This window comes from Osmerus eperlanus, chromosome 2, assembly GCF_963692335.1.
Source record: "Osmerus eperlanus chromosome 2, fOsmEpe2.1, whole genome shotgun sequence".
Classification (NCBI taxonomy): Eukaryota; Metazoa; Chordata; class Actinopteri; order Osmeriformes; family Osmeridae; genus Osmerus; species Osmerus eperlanus.
Window position 1 is genome coordinate 345,557 of NC_085019.1, and position 18,559 is coordinate 364,115.

The window sequence follows — 18,559 nt, forward strand, 5'->3', positions numbered from 1 at the left end:
TATTTTGTGCTTGCTAGCAGTTGTTATAATAGGATTTATTAGAATAACATTAAAAAAAAATATTTGTCCGTAATTTACGTTTATTTTTAAATAAATTGTAATTGTGCAACTTCAACGTAGCATAATGTATACTAATATTGATAGCTAGTTATAATTAGGTCCAAATGTAATGATGGTCGTGTTTATTACAGTCCTGCGACGCCCACAGATAGCCTATCGGAACAGTGGCTGTCAGAACATGTGATCTATTGGTTGCGATAAGGATGTGAAGTTTATTCCAGCTAGTGTACTTTTTCTCAAACATGACATAGCTTGCCTGAATAAAGCAAACTTTCTCCTGTGTAGGATTAAGATACATCAGGAGTTTCTAAATTAAAGTAACAACTGTTTCACTCAGCCGGGCCAAGTGCCACAGAGAAGAAAGACATGAGACACTCAGGAATTTAAAAAAGGTTTATCTCTCAGATAGGGAGACATGGGTAGCTTCTTCAGAGACATTGTTTGATCATCACACAATAATCAGCAACAATTCAATGTTTAAAGTATTGTTAGCCTTCAAAAACTCTCCCTTAACTCCTTGCCCCTCCCTCCAGACTCCCTCTGCCTCCCCCAGGCCTGGAGGGTTAGCATCTGCCTCCCCCAGGCCTGGAGGGTTAGCATCTGCCTCCCCCAGGCCTGGAGGGTTAGCATCTGCCTCCCCCAGGCCTGGAGGGTTAGGGTTAGCATCTGCCTCCCCCAGGCCTGGAGGGTTAGCATCTGCCTCCCCCAGGCCTGGAGGGTTAGCATCTGCCTCCCCCAGGCCTGGAGGGTTAGGGTTAGCATCTGCCTCCCCCAGGCCTGGAGGGTTAGGGTTAGCATCTGCCTCCCCCAGGCCTGGAGGGTTAGGGTTAGCATCTGCCTCCCCCAGGCCTGGAGGGTTAGGGTTAGCATCTGCCTCCCCCAGGCCTGGATGCATCTGTGTGGGATTATTGCAGACAGGATTCCTCCTCAGACAGCCAGAACACCTGCTCTCTGCTTACAAGGTCTGAGGGCGATGCCTGGGCCAATCATGGAAGGGATCAAAAAACACACAAGGCGTGTAATTGGTCAGTTGTTCCACCTCAGCTCAGATGGTCGCCTATTCACTCAGGATGCCACAGTTTGACAGGTCATCATCACCATCGTTATCATGATCGTCATGACCATCGGACACATTCCCATGACAACATGGGAGGTCACATTAAGAACAAACCATGTTTCAACCCCTGGACACATACCCCGGCTCCCTAACACTGTAGACACACCAAGAAAGTATTGCATTGGACAATAAATAAGAGGATAATTTAATCAGTATACATTAAGATACCAACCAAATGGAGCCCAGTGCAAGTAGGTCATCAATCTACTAATGGAAACATCAGTGAAATATCAAAAATCCCCGAAACATCCAAATGTCTCTTTAAAAGATTTTCTCAATGCATGCAATCGTCAAAAAACATTTCTTCCAAAAACATGAAGGTTCACACCTGTGAACACCGTCTAACTACACTTTTTTAAAACTCGACCAAATCGTCTTGATTAATATGGCGATAGAGATGGGTCTTTACTGATCGTGTCAGAGGAGAACTTATGCAGAACCGAAGTGTTTCAGCAGGAGGAAATGTGATCGAATGTCTTCAGTCCAGCTGTTGAAATGAACAAATACTTTTATTAACCATCCAGGGCTGCGTTCAGGACAGTATGACATTAAATATTGATAACGTTACACAACATGTTTCAAAAATATTCTGTAACAAGTGGGCATGTATCTATGTGGCTTCATTCTGTCAGAATGTTATGCAACACTGCAGCCCACTGAACATTGCCTGATAGTGTCACTGACCTTTAGGCACCTCGTCAGGGGTGAAAGGTCACACAGTTTGCCCTTTAGTAGAGATCAGGCTTGTCTTTTCAAACAATTAAACAAATGTTATCTTCATCAAAACTCATGTTTCCCTCCAATAAAGATCACAGATCAAAAAGGGTAGAATAAAGAAGAAACAAGCAACATCCCTCCAGAAATAAATAATAAATATTGATATATATTTTCTCATATATTTGCGTGATATATTTGATCCTCTACATGCATGCTGTTTGTGCACGGCTGCGGCCTGAGGATTTGGTTTGAGTGCAAGAGCAGAACCTGATGAGTGTGTGTGTGTCAGTCCTGTAGGTGTGAGTGTGTGTATGTCAGTCCTGCAGGTGTGTGTGTGTCAGTCCTGTAGGTGTGTGTGTGTCAGTCCTGCAGGTGTGTGTGTGTGTGTGTGTGTCAGTCCTGCAGGTGTGTGTGTCAGTCCTGCAGGTGTGTGTGTGTGTGTGTGTCAGTCCTGCAGGTGTGTGTGTGTGTCAGTCCTGTGAGTGTGTGTGTGTCAGTCCTGCAGGTGTGTGTGTGTCAGTCCTGCAGGTGTGTGTGTGAGGGGGGGATCATGGTCTTAGAGATGAGGGGGACCTGAGAATGGCTTATCTGGTACTGCTGGGGAGATTCTAGTTAGTGTCTGGATCACAGCTGTACTACACAGCTGTACTACACAGCTGTACTACACAGCTTAACTACAAGTGGCCCTGCTGAAATGACGCAACATACTGTCTGGATCACAGCTGTACTACAGGTGGCCCTGGTGAAACTACGCAACAGCAGCCACACACACAACCACACACAGCCTACATTAGCATGAACACTAGGGAGAGATATAGTACACGTACTCTAGTACACAAAAGTTGATAGATATAATCCTATGTATAGGTACACCAGCAGAGTCTTGTGTGTGTGTGTGTGTGTGTGTGTGTGTGTGTGTTACATGGTGTATCTGTTTCTATAGTTACACACTGATAGTAATTATTGCACTCGGGCTACACACGATTAGTTTGGTTCTCTTTACATCAACACAAACACCATCTGGTCCCAGGTCAGTCCCAGCAGGTCAGTCCCAGCAGGTCAGTCCCAGCAGGTCAGTCCCAGCAGGTCAGTCCCAGCAGGTCAGTCCCAGCAGGTCAGTCCCAGCAGGTCAGTCCCAGCAGGTCAGTCCTGCTGCTGGACCCTGGACCAGACTACAACAACACACCTCCTCCTCATCTCTATATGAGGACTGGACTGTGCTCGTCTGTTTGTAGAACACATACATTCACAAGAGGACAACAGAGGGAAAACAAGAAACTGGAAATTCAAATTGTTGTGTGCAAAAAACATTATAGATCTCTATAAAAATATGTGCATATGGATGGAGCAAATATCTATTTTTTATGTCACCAACACAATTATGTTCTTTATTTACATTGCGAGAGACACATACCACATGTAACTCTGCCCAGCTCCACTCTCGGTCTGTGCAGGAGACAAAACATGACCGTCTTCCATGACCAAGAGAGCACACACACACACACACACACAATAACACACACACACAATAACACACACACACAATAACACACACGCACAATAACACACACACACTTCCCTCCGCTCTGATCAATGTGATCCAGGAGCAGGAGGGGTGTGCTGAACTCCTGCAGAAAACCTCAAGTTGCATATCCCACAAGTCCCCCCACGCTCACAGCACAACCGCTTCCTGTTAGGGTCAGAGGTCTTCAGCCAGACGCTGGTTCCTGATTGGCTCGTGTGGGGACGGAGTGTCAGAAATACTTTGGCTACAGAGTTAGGTGGCTTTAGTTCTGGTGTGCTGTCTTCTGCCCAGTCCTGGAACAAGTGTCACCATCACAGGCTAGGACTGACTCCTTCCTTCCTCCTCCTCCTCCTCCTCCTCCTCTCTCCTCCTCCTCCTCTCTGGGAGCAGGCCACAGCCCCTGCTAGGTGCAACCAGCACCTTCCCTCTCACAATATTAAGATCAGCTCTCACTGGGCAGTCCTCCTGTTCATCGAGCTGAACCCCTTCTCCCCCTCCAGTCTGTTGTCAAAGGGGGAGGGACATATGGCCGGATCACTGTCTGATAGAACGGTTGACAAGTCACTCACATATCTGGCTTCTGATTGGTCAAAGGTGAACTGGGGGACGGGAACATGGTCAGTGCAGAGGGAGGGGTGTCTTGAGGTGGAAGACGGCATGTGTGTGGATGTGTGAGACAGAGAGATACTGTGAGTGTGAGTAGGGGTGAGGGGGTGTGTGTGTGTGAGGGGGTGTGTGTGTGTGAGGGTGTGTGTGTGTGTGAGGGGGTGTGTGTGTGTGAGGGGGTGTGTGTGTGTGAGGGGGTGTGTGAGTGTATGGCCAGACATGGCTGCCAGTGTGTGTGTCTGCTTGGGGGGGTGTGTCGGGGTGTGTGCAGGCAGGAGTGTGTGTGTGGGGGTGTCTGGGAGGTCGGCGGTGTGTAAGGGGGTGTGTGTGTGTAAGGGTGTGTGTGTGTGTGTGGGGGTGTGTGTGTGTGTGGGGGTGTGTGTGTGTGGGGGGGTCTCTGGGAGGTCGGCAGTGTGTGTGTGTGAGGGGGTGTGTGTGTGTGAGGGGGTGTGTGTGTGTGAGGTGGTGTGTGTGTGTGAGGTGGTGTGTGTGTGGAATGATGGGGTCCTCCTCCTCAGCATCATGCTGCAGTCAGACAGCTCGGGGGGCGGGGGGGCCTCCCTCTCGGGGGGCGGGGGGGCCTCCCTCTCGGGGGGCGGGTGGATGGAGATGCAAGGGGGGCTCATCTTCTTCTTCCTATGCCCCCCCCCCACTGACTGGACCCTGACAGGGAAGGCCCTACCCCCCTTCTCACCTCCCTCCTCCTCCTTGGGCTGGGGGGGGCAGATCTCGATGGAGTGGCGCCGATGGTCATCAGGGCAACCGGGGGGCGTGTCCAGGAAGCCCTGTGTGTCCACGCTGAAGCCCTTCCTGAGGTCGCGCTCCCTAAGCCCCGCCCCCAGCAGACTGAGCGCGCTCCCTCGGCTCCTCAGGGCAGGCGGGGGGAGGGGCGTGGCGTACGGGGAGAGGGAGTGGCTGCGCCCACCGTGCCCCTCATGGTACCTCCTCCGATGGTGAGCTGAGCTTGTGATGTGACACACCTCATCGTCAGCTGGGTCGCCCAGGGAAGGTGGGGAGCGGGGGGAGGCCTGGGGGTCGCTGCTCAAGGGGCGGGGGGGCAAGCAGGGGGAGACCTGGGGGTCGCTGGGCGGGGCTGGAGGCCTGGGGAGGGCCTCTGCTCTGTCTTGGTGCTGCTCCCAGCCTGGGGACTCAACTGAATCCACCTTAACAGCTACCTGGAAGACACACACGCACACCCACCAAAACACCACTGTGTCAGGATTGATTGGAAGAATTATTGTGTACTGTAGGTGTGTATATAAATGGAAGGGTAATGACACGTGTTTAGGTTGAGCATGAGATCACACACGCACCTGTCTACAAAGGGCCCTGGGCGAGGTGCTGGGCCTGGGTGAGGTGCTGGGCCTGGGTGAGGTGCTGGGCCTGGGTGAGGTGCTGGGCCTGGGTGAGGTGCTGGGCCTGGGTGAGGTGCTGGGCCTGGGAGGGGCGATGCGTGGAAGGGTGAGGGCGTGTGGGGGAGCAGGGGGGAGGAGGGGGAGGGGAGGAGGGGAGAGGCTGGGAACCTGCAACAAGCCACGCCCCTCACACGGCTGGGAGTGGATAGACGTCACTGAGCCTGCAGAGAGAGAGAGAGAGAGAGAGAGAGAGAGAGAGAGAGAGAGAGAGAGAGAGAGAGAGAGAGAGAGAGAGAGAGAGAGAGAGATAGTGTGTGACAAATGAACAGCACTAACAGAACAATCGCACCAGAGTCTGGTCATGCTCACCGCAGTGTGTGTGTACCTGAGTGCTGGTGCTGTGGGCTGGGCTCCACCTCCTCCAGAAGGTAGGGGGCGCTAGCGGGGCGGACGGGCTGGAACATGTAGCTGTCATTGGGCAGAGAGTGCATCCTGGATACAGACATCTTCCTTGGCGACAGCAAATTCTCTTGGGCGCAGTTCACTTCCTCCTCCTGCAGGGGGAGACAGAGAGACGTGAGCAGAGCAGCCTGCCTCACACCAGCCTCACACCAGCCTCACACCAGCCTCACACTAGCCTCACACCAGCCTCACACCAGCCTCACACCAGCCTCACACCAGCCTCACACTAGCCTCACACCAGCCTCACACCAGCCTCACACCAGCCTCACACTAGCCTCACACCAGCCTCACACTAGCCTCACACCAGCCTCACACTAGCCTCACACTAGCCTCACACCAGCCTCACACCAGCCTCACACTAGCCTCACACCAGCCTCACACTAGCCTCACACCAGCCTCACACTAGCCTCACACCAGGCTCACACCAGCCTCCCTACCTGTCCGGGGGAGTGTGGGCGTGGCCCCACATAGTTCCCGCCCAGCGAGCTGGTGTTGGAGGCGGAGCTAACACGGCGGGCTCTCTCCATCTCCAGCTGGATCTCCGCGTCCATCTCTGCCTCCTCCTTGGCCTCCTTGTTGCTCTCCTCCAGGTGCTTCATCAGCACCGCCACCACCACGTTCACCAGCACAAACTGAGCGATCAGCACAAAGGTGACGAAGTACAGAGGAGACACCAGGGGCAGGTAGGACAGACAGGAGCGCTCCTCTGGCCTGCACTCACGCAGGGTGTCCTGGGGGGAGGGGGGGAGGTGGAGGGAGAGGGGGGAGTGGGGAGAGGGGGAGGCGGGAGGGGGGAGGCGGGAGAGGGGGGAGGGGGAGTGGGGAGGGGGGAGGCGGGAGGGGGGGGAGAGGGGGAGGGGGTAGAGGGGGGAGGGGAGGGGGGAGGGGGGAGAGGGGGGAGTGGGGAGGGGGGAGGGGGGAGTGGGGAGGGGGGAGTGGGGAGGGGGGAGTGGGGAGGGGGGAGTGGGGAGGCGGGAGAGGGGGAGGGGGAAGTGGGGAGGGGGGAGAGGGGGAGAGGGGGGAGGGGAGGGGGGAGGGGGGAGGGGGGAGGGGGGAGGGGGGAGAGGGGGAGAGGGGGGAGGGGAGGGGAGGGGGGAGGGGGGAGGGGGGAGGGGGGAGGGGGGGAGAGGGGGGAGGGGAGGGGGGAGGGGGGAGGGGGGAGAGGGGGAGTGGGGAGGCGGGAGAGGGGGGAGTGGGGAGGGGGGAGTGGGGAGTGGGGAGGGGGGAGAGGGGGAGGGGGTAGAGGGGGGAGGGGAGGGGGGAGGGGGGAGGGGGGGAGGGGGGAGGCGGGAGAGGGGGGAGAGGGGGAGAGGGGGGAGGGGAGGGGAGGGGGGAGGGGGGAGGGGGGAGAGGGGGAGGGGGGGAGGGGGGAGAGGGGGAAAGAATAAGATGTATACTTGAGAGAAAAAAAGAGGGAAGAAGGAGAAAGAGAGGGATAACGAGATAGACTGTGAGAGAGTTAGAGAGAGTGATAGAGTGGTAGAGAGACACTGGAGAGAGGAAGAGTGATAGAGAGAGGTAGAGAGTGATAGACAGTGATAGAGAGAGGTAGAGAGTGATAGACAGTGATAGAGAGAGGTAGAGAGTGATAGAGAGAGGTAGAGAGTGATAGAGAGAGGTAGAGAATGATAGACAGAGTGATAGAGAGAGGTAGAGAGTGATAGAGAGAGGTAGAGAGTGATAGAGAGAGGTAGAGAGTGATAGACAGAGTGATAGAGAGTGATAGAGAGAGGTAGAGAGTGTGTGTAGAGGAGTCAGATGACTTAGCGGTTAGGGAATCAGGTTAGATTCCCGGCCGTTCGGTCCTTGGGCAAGGCACTTCACCCTACTTGCCTCGGGGGGAATGTCCCTGTACTTACTGTAAGTCGCTCTGGATAAGAGCGTCTGCTAAATGACTTCATGTGTACCTTCATGATGCCGTTCCAGTTGTCTCCGGTTGACACTCTGAACAGCGTGAGAAAGGCCATCCCAAAGTTCTCAAATGTGGCGTGACGACTCAGACCCTCACATGGGTTGCTGTCGTTACACTCTGCAACACACACACACACATACACACAGAGAGAGAGAGAGAGAGAGAGAGAGAGAGAGAGAAAGTCAGCTTTGCCTTCAGAACTAAGGGTGCTCCGATCGATCGGTCGATAATAATTTTAAATACTCATATCGGTACTCACTATAAAGGCCGATCAAAAGAGCTGTTTTTTATTTTATTTTATTATTATTTATTTTCTTTCTGTGCACTTTATTGCCGATAGTCCTTTATCTCCTACCTAAAGAAAAAACGTGAAACAATATTTTGACTGTGGCCTTTTATGATGCATATTTTATAGTCTTAAGTTAAAATGTATAAAGACTCTGTTTATTCTGTTTTTGTAATTTATTATTCGGCAGGAAGTTACATTTGTTTATTTAGAAGCAGTTATAAATAACCCAGCATAGGCTGCTATGGTTTATGTTGCGTCACTAAAAAGCGTCTCTAAGAAAGAGAGTGAAATATGTGAAACATTTTCCTGCCACTAAATAAACAGTTGTTTCATGATATTTTATCAACTCTTCATTGTTATACTCAATATACATTGTTGTTAAGAATAGTTAAATAGATAATGCTACATCATAAATAGTATGATGTGCCCCAGCAGGAAGGTTTTCCCAGGCCATGACTGACCTAAGGTCCCTGAGGGAAGAGGTGCAAACACATGCGGGACAGGGGACAGATTGGTTTGGATTTTTGAACTTACACTTAGGAAACTGGGGTTTCGGTTTTGCAAAAATGGGGATAACTATCCTCCTGACTATCATAATCCTAGCGAGTGTCATATGCTGTTGTGTGCCAATTCTCCTAACCCTAACCCTAACCCTAACCCTAACCCTATTCTCCGGTCTCTAGTTGTTTCTAGCCTTGCCTCCCCGATGGCGGTTGTATGCGCAAAGAGAAACATGCCAACCTCTCTTTTGCCTGCAGAAGGACTCCCCGGTCCGGACTTGTACCCAATACCTGAATGGGTCACGGGAGAGGACCACCACGAATAAGCTGGACTCCAGGCCATGCTATACCTGACATTATAGGGGTTTGGGAGATAAAACACACCATGGCCGGCTAACGGCCATTTAGATCAGGGACGTTCTGTGCACTATAAATGCTGTCTGTATTCAATTGTTAAGTAGGCTCTCTATCTTGTGCTCGGAGAGACCTAACGTCTGTTGCCTTTCTGACTTTGATCAATAAAAGCTTGTCGTTGCATCTGAAAACTTGGACAGACTCCCTGCGTTCATCCTTTTGCACCTGTTCGGCTAAAAACCGTCTTGAACCACCTTCAAGAAAAGGCTCAAGACGCACTTGTTCCGGGAGTACAACGGTACTTAGGAATGGTTCGCTTGACCCGATGTTAGTTTCCTCAAGGATCACAATGACTCTTGCTTAGAGACTTGTTGCTCTTGTAGTTAGTGGTAACTGATTTAAAATTGTTGTACTCGCTGTGATATATTGTTTTTATTATTGTTGCTTGTTTTTTCCACAGGTACACTTGCACTTATAGCGGTTCATGTTGTTTAATTGTAACTTGTTTAACTACATGCTCTTATGGTTCTTCCCTTTGGCACTTACTTTGGTTGTTCACAATGTGTGCTTCATGTTTTGGCTACTCGCAATGTTTTTGTGGCTATCTTGTTGTTATGATCAGTGACCTATGCACTTTGTAAAGCTCTCTCTTGGAAGTCGCTTTGGATAAAAGCGTCTGCTAAATTAATAAATGTAAATGTAAATGTAAAAAGCTAGCCACCACAATGGCTTCAAATAGACCCCTTAATCAGAATCAGAAAGGAGTTTAATCGCCATAAAAGTTTGCACAGACAAGGAATTTACTTTGGCAGGAAGGTGCATACATTCAACATATACAGTAGAGATCATAAATCTTGAATAGTGGTGTACAAGTCGAACTATACTAACTACTAACGGTACAAGGTCTAACTTATACTAAGAGGCTGTAAGAATTTAAGATTAAAAAAAAACTAAAAAACAAAGAAAGATCGGTGATCGGTACTCGGTATCGACCGATACTGCTTCTAGCAATCGGTGATCGGACCCAAAATCCTGATCAGGGCACCCCTATTCAGAACAGACCAGGGCTGCGTTTCCTGATAACGATGGATCGTAGCAACGATCGAGCAATAAACGAAACCATCGATATTTCTTACGTGAGTTTCCAAAACATGTTCGTAAGGAGTAGGCTAATCTATGCGCTTTCAAGAGCTACAAATTTTCAAGAGACACTTTAGCTACGATGTCTTTGGGAACGGCTTGTAAAACTAAGAGTCGTCGTACGATGGATTCTACGATCAACTTAGGCTTACAACGCTTTCGGGAAACGCAGCCCAAGAGAGTACGCACTGATTCTCAACTGCAGTGGTGAAAATCTGTGTATTGATGTGTGTGTGTGTCTGCAGTGGTAAGAATGTGTCTGTGAAAAAGCGTTAGTGTAGAGAGTACACTGCGGCAATACAGGAGCTGTATTAACTTTTTATTATGTGTGTGTGTGTTTTATAACTGACCCAGTTTCCCGAAGAGCTCGACTCCAAGCGCTGCGTAGATGAAGAACAGCAACATGAAGAGCAAACCTAGATTCCCCACCTGGAGAGAGAGACCACACTCACGTTACACACACCTGGAGAGAGAGGCCACACTCATGTTACACACATCTGGAGAGAGAGACCACACACGTTACACACACATGCAGGCATACACACACACAGCAGTACCTGGGGCAGTGCCTGCATGACAGTGTCCAGTAGAGATCTCATCCCAGTTGCCATCTTCAACAGCTTCAGCACTGGGGACAGACAAGGACCACGTATCTGATACACACACAAGGTACGTCTGTGTATGTACGTGTATAAGATAGTGAGTGTGTGTGCGTGTGTAAGATAGTGAGTGTGTGTGCGTGTGTAAGATAGTGAGTGTGTGTGCGTGTGTAAGATAGTGAGTGTGTGTGCGTGTGTAAGATAGTGAGTGTGTGTGCGTGTGTAAGATAGTGAGTGTGTGTGCGTGTATAAGATAGTGAGTGTATGTACGTGTATAAGATAGTGAGTGTGTGTGCGTGTGTAAGATAGTGAGTGTATGTACGTGTATAAGATAGTGAGTGTGTGTGCGTGTGTAAGATAGTGAGTGTGTGTGCGTGTGTAAGATAGTGAGTGTGTGTGCGTGTGTAAGATAGTGAGTGTGTGTGCGTGTGTAAGATAGTGAGTGTGTGTACGTGTGTAAGATAGTGAGTGTATGTACGTGTGTAAGATAGTGAGTGTGTGTGCGTGTGTAAGATAGTGAGTGTATGTACGTGTGTAAGATAGTGAGTGTGTGTGCGTGTGTAAGATAGTGAGTGTGTGTGCGTGTATAAGATAGTGAGTGTATGTACGTGTGTAAGATAGTGAGTGTGTGTGCGTGTGTAAGATAGTGAGTGTGTGTGCGTGTGTAAGATAGTGAGTGTATGTACGTGTGTAAGATAGTGAGTGTGTGTGCGTGTGTAAGATAGTGAGTGTGTGTGCGTGTATAAGATAGTGAGTGTATGTACGTGTGTAAGATAGTGAGTGTGTGTGCGTGTGTAAGATAGTGAGTGTGTGTACGTGTGTAAGATAGTGAGTGTGTGTACGTGTGTAAGATAGTGAGTGTGTGTGCGTGTGCGTACCTCGTGCGATCCTCAGAACCCTCATGATCCTGATGATGGTGGGGTTGATGGGCAGGGCGGCGCTCATCTTAATCTCCTCCAGAGTGATGCCCATGATGGACAGCAGCACTATGGCCAGGTCCAGCTGGTTCCACCTGCACACACACACACACGTTTGTAAGTACACATTCATGCACTCACGCATCCATATGTGTGTGGTTGAGTGTATGTGTTACCTGTCCTTGAAGAAGCGTCGCAGTCCAAAGGCTACCATCTTCAGGACAGCCTCGATGATGAAGATGAAGGTGAAGACGTAGTTACAGTACTTCAGAATCTCCTCCAGGTACTACACACACACACACACACACACACACAGAGGTATGTCATTACTAAGATTTGCTGAGGTTAGGTTGTTATGGCTGTTACAGTGCAAGTCATGGTTACCTGATGATGGTTGTCATTGTGTGTGTTACGTGTGTGTGGTTGTGTGTGTGTGTGTGTACCTGAGGCTGGTCGTAGTGCTCCAGAGACATGGTGATGACGTTGATGCAGATGATGACAGTGATGAACAGGTCCAGGTGGTGGCTGGTGCACAGGGTGTGGATGGACACACGCAGGGGAGAGTAATCTGCGTAGTAGGGCCTCTGTTGAGCCTCTGCAACACACACACACACACACACACACACACACAGACATACACACACACAGACATACACACAGACATACACACACACACAGACAGACATACAAACACACACCAAGTCAAAACGGACATAGACACACACACAGTTCAGATGTAAGACAGTTGTAGAGACTTATTGAAGAGGGTCACAAACAGAGATTGGATGAGTGTGTGTGTGTGAGTGTGTGTTAGTGCGTGTGCATGTCTGAATGCATGTGTGCGTGTCTACACGTGTGTGAGTGTATGGGTGAGTGTGTGTGGGGATGTGAGGGGTGTGTGTGTGTGGGGATGTGAGGGGTGTGTGTGTGTGGGGATGTGAGGGGTGTGTGTGTGTGGGGATGTGAGGGGTGTGTGTGTGTGGGGATGTGAGGGGTGTGTGTGTGTGGGGATGTGAGGGGTGTGTGTGTGTGGGGATGTGAGGGGTGTGTGTGTGTGGGGATGTGAGGGGTGTGTGTGTGTGGGGATGTGAGGGGTGTGTGTGTGTGGGGATGTGAGGGGTGTGTGTGTGTGGCGCCCTCTCCTGGTCATGCCAGGTGTGCAACATGCTGATCATCAGCAGCAGGTTGTGGGGATGATCAGGGGGGTTCAACACAGCAGCCTCCTGTCTGCATAAACACCGTTAAACATCCACATATCTGTGGATTCAGGTCATCTAAAAACCAAAAAGCTACAGTCTTCGGTTTGTATTTGAAAAATAAACAGCAAGGTCAACAGTGTTGGCACACCTGCTCACCTGACCTGTGACATCATCATGATGACATCACCACTCAGGGCCGTGTCTCAATATGCCACAGCAGGGTCCTCTCCTGCCCCCCCTGCCTCTCCTTCCCCCCAGTCAGACTGCTGTCTCCTGCCCCCCCTGCCTCCCTGCCTCTCCTGCCCCCCCTGCCTCTCCTGCCCCCCTTGCCCCCCAGCCAGACTGCTGTCTCCTGCCCCCCCTGCCTCCCTGCCTCTCCTGCCCCCCCTGCCTCTCCTGCCTCCCTGCCTCTCCTGCCTCCCCTGTACTGAGGGTTAGGGTTAGCCCTGCCCTCCTGCCTCCCTGCCTCCCCTGTACTGAGGGTTAGGGTTAGCCACGCTGCTGTGAGCTGTGAGGCTGCCAGGCAGAGCGTTCACTGGTGAGAGTGGTCCTGCTCAAGGCTACACACACACAAGATCACACACCTGGTCCTGCTCAAGGCTACACACACAAGATCACACACCTGGTCCTGCTCAAGGCTACACACACACAAGATCACACACCTGGTCCTGCTCAAGGCTACACACACACAAGATCACACACCTGGTCCTGCTCAAGGCTACACACACACAAGATCAGCCCGCCTCACCCCCCCCCCCAGCTGGGAGACAGTTCTGCTTCTCAACACATTCCCTGCATCTATGATGAATGTAATATCTAACCAGGTTAACTTCCGCATGCTACACGGTTTCTGCTTGAAAACTTTTCTCCATGTAACGTCTTCCACTCTAAAACTTTGTCTTGTGTGTTTGCAGTGACAGCTAGCCACACCACACCCCCGGGTATGGAGGATGGATACAGGAGCTGTGATCAGGCTGCCGGGGAACTACTTGTTCTCCTTAAGGAAGGTCTCTCCCTGCTGGGTTAGAACAACCAGTCAGGCTTTCAACTGGGATGGGGGTAGTGAAAGTGCACCTCCCCTCTTTGATCTGCCATGCAGGGGAAAGGAGGGGTTAGTTTAGAGAGTGTGGGGTCAAGGGGTTAGGCTGCAGTCATGCAGGTGCATGCAACTGACTGGCATAGCCCACTCTGGGACACAGTGTTGTAACACTGCCCATGTGAGCTTGCCAGTCTTTCTCTCTCTCCCTCTCCCTCTCTCTCTCCCTCTTCATCTCTCTCTCTCTCTCGCCGTCTTTTGTTTAATATCTCTCCTTCTCTCCCTCTCTTTCTCTTAGGTTTCTCAGGCTCTGAAAGCAGGCAGTGCTCAGAAGAATAGACTACCGACCAGCCCCTCCATTCTCCTTACTCCTGCGCTTTTTCTCCAGGATCTTGACCCTCTTCTCGTCCCGCAGCTTCGCCTCCTCCTCCTCCTGGTCCTGACGGCACTTGTGGAAGTTCTCCACCACCACGCCCACGAACATGTTCAGCACGAAGAAGCTCACGATGAGCAGGAAGGAGATGAAGAACAGCAGCATCCAGGGATTGTGGTTCCTCACCGGCTGGAGGGGGGGGGGAGTCATGAGTACTGCACGTGACTCAGCCCACCTGTGTGTTTGTGTGAGTGTGTGTGTGTGTGAGTGTGTGTGCTCATCTACCCATCTACCTGCTGATCCACTCCAACAGCATCCAGACCATCATACATGATGTTAACCCAACCATCCTTACAGGACAGCACGAAGAGAGACATCAGAGCCTGGAAAACACACACACACCAGACACACACACACACGCACCAGACACACACACACACACGCACCAGACACAAACACACACACAGAGACAGGTTAAAACATCAACTTCACAATACCCTCTTTTCTACGTGTGATATTTCCCTTTCTCTGTTCTGACTCCCCAGGTCTCACCTGTCCCAGGTTATCAAAGTTGTATTTCCTGCGTATCCAGCGGTACTGAGCCTGCAGGCAGTCGGACCTGTTAGTGATGTTCCTGGTATCCTCACCCTCACAGTGGTAGAACTTCCCCTTGAAGAGCTGCACACATGAAGTCTGGTCTTACAACTCTGACAGCGTGTGTGTGTGTGTGTGTGGGTGTGTGTGTGTGTGTGTGTGCTACCTGCACCCCCAGTATTCCAAACACGATGAAGAATGCACAGCAGATGAGGACGATGTTTCCTATGGGCCTGAGAGATGTGATGAGAGTCTCCACCACCAGCTTCAGACCTGGAGCTCTGCTGATCACCCTGGAAACACACACACAAATATATACAGACACACTGACACACAGACACACACCTCCACACATGCGTGGCCAGGGCCGGGGCCAGGGCCGGGGCCAGGGCCGGGGCCAGGGCCGGGGCCAGGGCCGGGGTCAGGGCCGGGGCCAGGGCCGGGGCCAGGGCCGGGGCCAGGGCCGGGGCCAGGGCCGGGGTCAGGGCCGGGGCCAGGGCCAGGGCCGGGGTCAGGGCCGGGGCCAGGGCCGGGGCCAGGGCCAGGGCCGGGGCCAGGGCCGGGGCCGGGGTCAGGGCCGGGGTCAGGGCCGGGGCCAGGGCCGGGGTCAGGGTCAGGGCCGGGGCCAGGGCCGGGGTCAGGGCCGGGGCCAGGGCCGGGGCCGGGGCCAGGGCCAGGGCCGGGGCCAGGGCCGGGGCCAGGGCCGGGGCCAGGGCCGGGGCCGGGGCCAGGGCCGGGGCCGGGGTCAGGTCTATCTGAGGTCTACCTGAGAGGGCGGAGGGTGCGTAGGAGGCGCAGGACTCTGAGGATGCCCAGGATCTTGTTCCCTCCCGATGATGCCACGGACACCAGGATGTCCACCAGGGACACGAACACCAGCAGACCATCCAGAACGTTCCAGCTGCTCTGCAGGTAGGTCTGCTTCCCCCAGCAGAAACCCAGCGCCACCACCTACACAACATCACAACATGACAATTACCACAACACCATGTAGGAATAATGACCTACATAGGACACCAGAACAACATTACCTACACATTTTAACATTACAACAACATTGCAAAAACAGTCGTTTGACATTATGTACACCAGGAAACCTTCTAGTCATATCCCTATCACCTGCCTGTCTTAGCACACAACATACCCATCACCTTCATACATTATGCATGGAACACAAGAGCAGCACACTGTGTACAGCGCCCCAGCTTCTCTGGAGACACAGAGCCTGGTGCTGGAGAGAGGGCTGGATTACCTTCACTCCCATCTCTGCCAGGAAGATCACAGTGAACACATAGTTGGACACACTCAGAAACACTCGCTCCTGTGAAAGAGACAAGATAGAGTCACATCTGGGAGCAACGTCCACCTGCATGTGTGTGTGGTCATGAGTGTGTGTGTGTGTGTTTGGTTGTGAATGTGTGTGTGGTTATGTGTGTGTGTGAGTGTGGTTATGAGTGTGTGTGTTATGAGTGAGTGTGTGTATGGTTATGTGTGTGTGGTTATGAGTGTGTGTGTGTTACCGTGCTGTGGGGCAGTATATCTGGTCTCTCCAGAGCGATGGTGATGCAGTTGAGGAAGATGAAGACCAGGACCACATGATCGAACATCCTGTGTGAGATCAACCTCTTGCACCACACACGACACCTGCACACACAGGACCCTCATCATACCTGCCATGCTGTGTGTCTGCACACACAGGACCCTCATCATACCTGCCATGCTGTGTGTCTGTGGGAGTGTGTATGTCTGCGTGTGTGTGTGTGTGTATAACGTACGGGTTCTCTGGGGAGAACAGGTAGAGAGTAAAGTCTTCATGCTCTCTACACCAGCGAGGCTTGTGGCTGCGCAGCATTCTCCTGACCCGGAAACACATGCTCTGCAGGGGTCACAGAACAGGAAGTCATCATCACACACAGGAAGCAGCATGGTCCAGTGCAGAACAGGGTAGGTAGGGGCTGAAGTGGAACTGATGGAACTTCTTTCATTTAAGAAGTGCTGCTTCAGCTGAACTGTTCTCTAGGATTGTTCTACATCACCATTCTAATTAAAAATGCCCCCAGTTACTCACACTGTCTGGCAGACTGCCACCTCACAGTGTGTGTGTGTGTGTGTGTGTGTGTTGGATTAATGCTCCCAGAACCTCCCAGAACAGCAGGTTGTTTTTTGACAGAAGCGTCAGCACACACTGCATGGTTGAGCATCGAGCCTGTGTTTATGTGTTTCTGTGTTTCTGTGTTTCTGTGTTTCTGTGTGTATGTGTTTCTGTGTTTCTGATCCTTGTCGCTAGGGAGAGAAGGACACTGTTTCTGGGGATTTCATGGTTCTCTAAATTCATTCAGGCAATCAAAATCAAATCATCAAAATGTATTTGTATAGCCCTTTTTACACGCAAGCATGTCACAGAGGACTTCACATACGCCCATAGAACTGCCCCTCAACCAACCTAAACCCTTAAGGAAGACAAGGAGAAACGCCCAGAAAAACTCAGGCAATGACACCATCTACACTATCACAGAGGTGACCCAATATGACTAAGGAGAACATACACACACAAACACACACATAGGTTGCATTCCACCCAATGAGAAAACCATTACTGGCATACTTAATCAATTACAGCATGACTCCCTGCATGTCCCAGCTTATAAAGAGGGGGGAGACAGGCAGGGGGAAAGGGAGGCAGGGGGAGAGAGGCAGTGGGAGAGGGAGGCAGGGGGAGAGAGGCAGGGGGAGAGGGAGGCAGGGGGAGAGAGGCAGGGGGAGAGGGAGGCAGGGGGAGAGAGGCAGTGGGAGAGGGAGGCAGGGGGAGAGAGGCAGGGGGAGAGGGAGGCAGGGGGAGAGAGGCAGGGGGAGAGGGAGGCAGGGGGAGAGAGGCAGGGGGAGAGGGAGGCAGGGGGAGAGAGGCAGTGGGAGAGGGAGGCAGGGGGAGAGAGGCAGGGGGAGAGGGAGGCAGGGGGAGAGAGGCAGGGGGAAAGGGAGGCAGGGGGAGAGAGGCAGTGGGAGAGGGAGGCAGGGGGAGAGAGGCAGGGGGAGAGGGAGGCAGGGGGAGAGAGGCAGGGGGAGAGGGAGGCAGGGGGAGAGAGGCAGTGGGAGAGGGAGGCAGGGGGAGAGAGGCAGGGGGAGAGGGAGGCAGGGGGAGAGAGGCAGGGGGAGAGGGAGGCAGGGGGAGAGAGGCAGGGGGAGAGGGAGGCAGGGGGAGAGGGAGGCAGGGGGAGAGAGGCAGGGGAAAGGGAGGCAGGGGGAGAGGGAGGCAGGGGGAGAGAGGCAGGGGAAAGGGAGGCAGGGGAAAGGGAGGCAGGGGGAGAGGGAGGCAGGGGGAGAGAGGCAGGGGAGAGAGAGGCAGGGGGAGAGGGAGGCAGGGGGAGAGGGAGGCAGGGGGAGAGAGGCAGGGGAAAGGGAGGCAGGGGGAGAGAGGCAGGGGGAGAGGGAGGCAGGGGGAGAGAGGCAGGGGGAGAGAGAGGCAGGGGGAGAGGGAGGCAGGGGGAGAGAGGCAGGGGAAAGGGAGGCAGGGGGAGAGGGAGGCAGGGGGAGAGAGGCAGGGGAAAGGGAGGCAGGGGGAGAGGGAGGCAGGGGGAGAGAGGCAGGGGAAAGGGAGGCAGGGGAAAGGGAGGCAGGGGGAGAGGGAGGCAGGGGGAGAGAGGCAGGGGAGAGAGAGGCAGGGGGAGAGGGAGGCAGGGGGAGAGAGGCAGGGGAAAGGGAGGCAGGGGGAGAGGGAGGCAGGGGGAGAGAGGCAGGGGAAAGGGAGGCAGGGGGAGAGAGGCAGGGGGAGAGGGAGGCAGGGGGAGAGAGGCAGGGGGAGAGGGA

At 52.8% G+C, this 18,559-nt stretch overlaps 1 protein-coding gene across 1 annotated transcript in view; it reads right to left on the bottom strand.

Moving 5' to 3' along the window:
* Positions 1-438: 438 nt before the first annotated feature.
* Positions 439-18,559, bottom strand: part of cacna1ha (calcium channel, voltage-dependent, T type, alpha 1H subunit a) — a 28,816-nt gene continuing 10,695 nt past the window's right edge. Inside the window, 18 exon segments of the mRNA XM_062478295.1 lie at positions 439-5,200; positions 5,339-5,601; positions 5,766-5,934; positions 6,280-6,573; positions 7,750-7,871; positions 10,388-10,466; positions 10,595-10,665; positions 11,515-11,648; positions 11,730-11,839; positions 11,997-12,148; positions 14,158-14,350; positions 14,455-14,544; positions 14,714-14,839; positions 14,922-15,048; positions 15,522-15,706; positions 16,008-16,076; positions 16,276-16,399; positions 16,531-16,631. Coding sequence (XP_062334279.1) covers positions 3,869-5,200; positions 5,339-5,601; positions 5,766-5,934; positions 6,280-6,573; positions 7,750-7,871; positions 10,388-10,466; positions 10,595-10,665; positions 11,515-11,648; positions 11,730-11,839; positions 11,997-12,148; positions 14,158-14,350; positions 14,455-14,544; positions 14,714-14,839; positions 14,922-15,048; positions 15,522-15,706; positions 16,008-16,076; positions 16,276-16,399; positions 16,531-16,631 — 3,741 coding nt within the window. The 3' untranslated portion in view covers positions 439-3,868.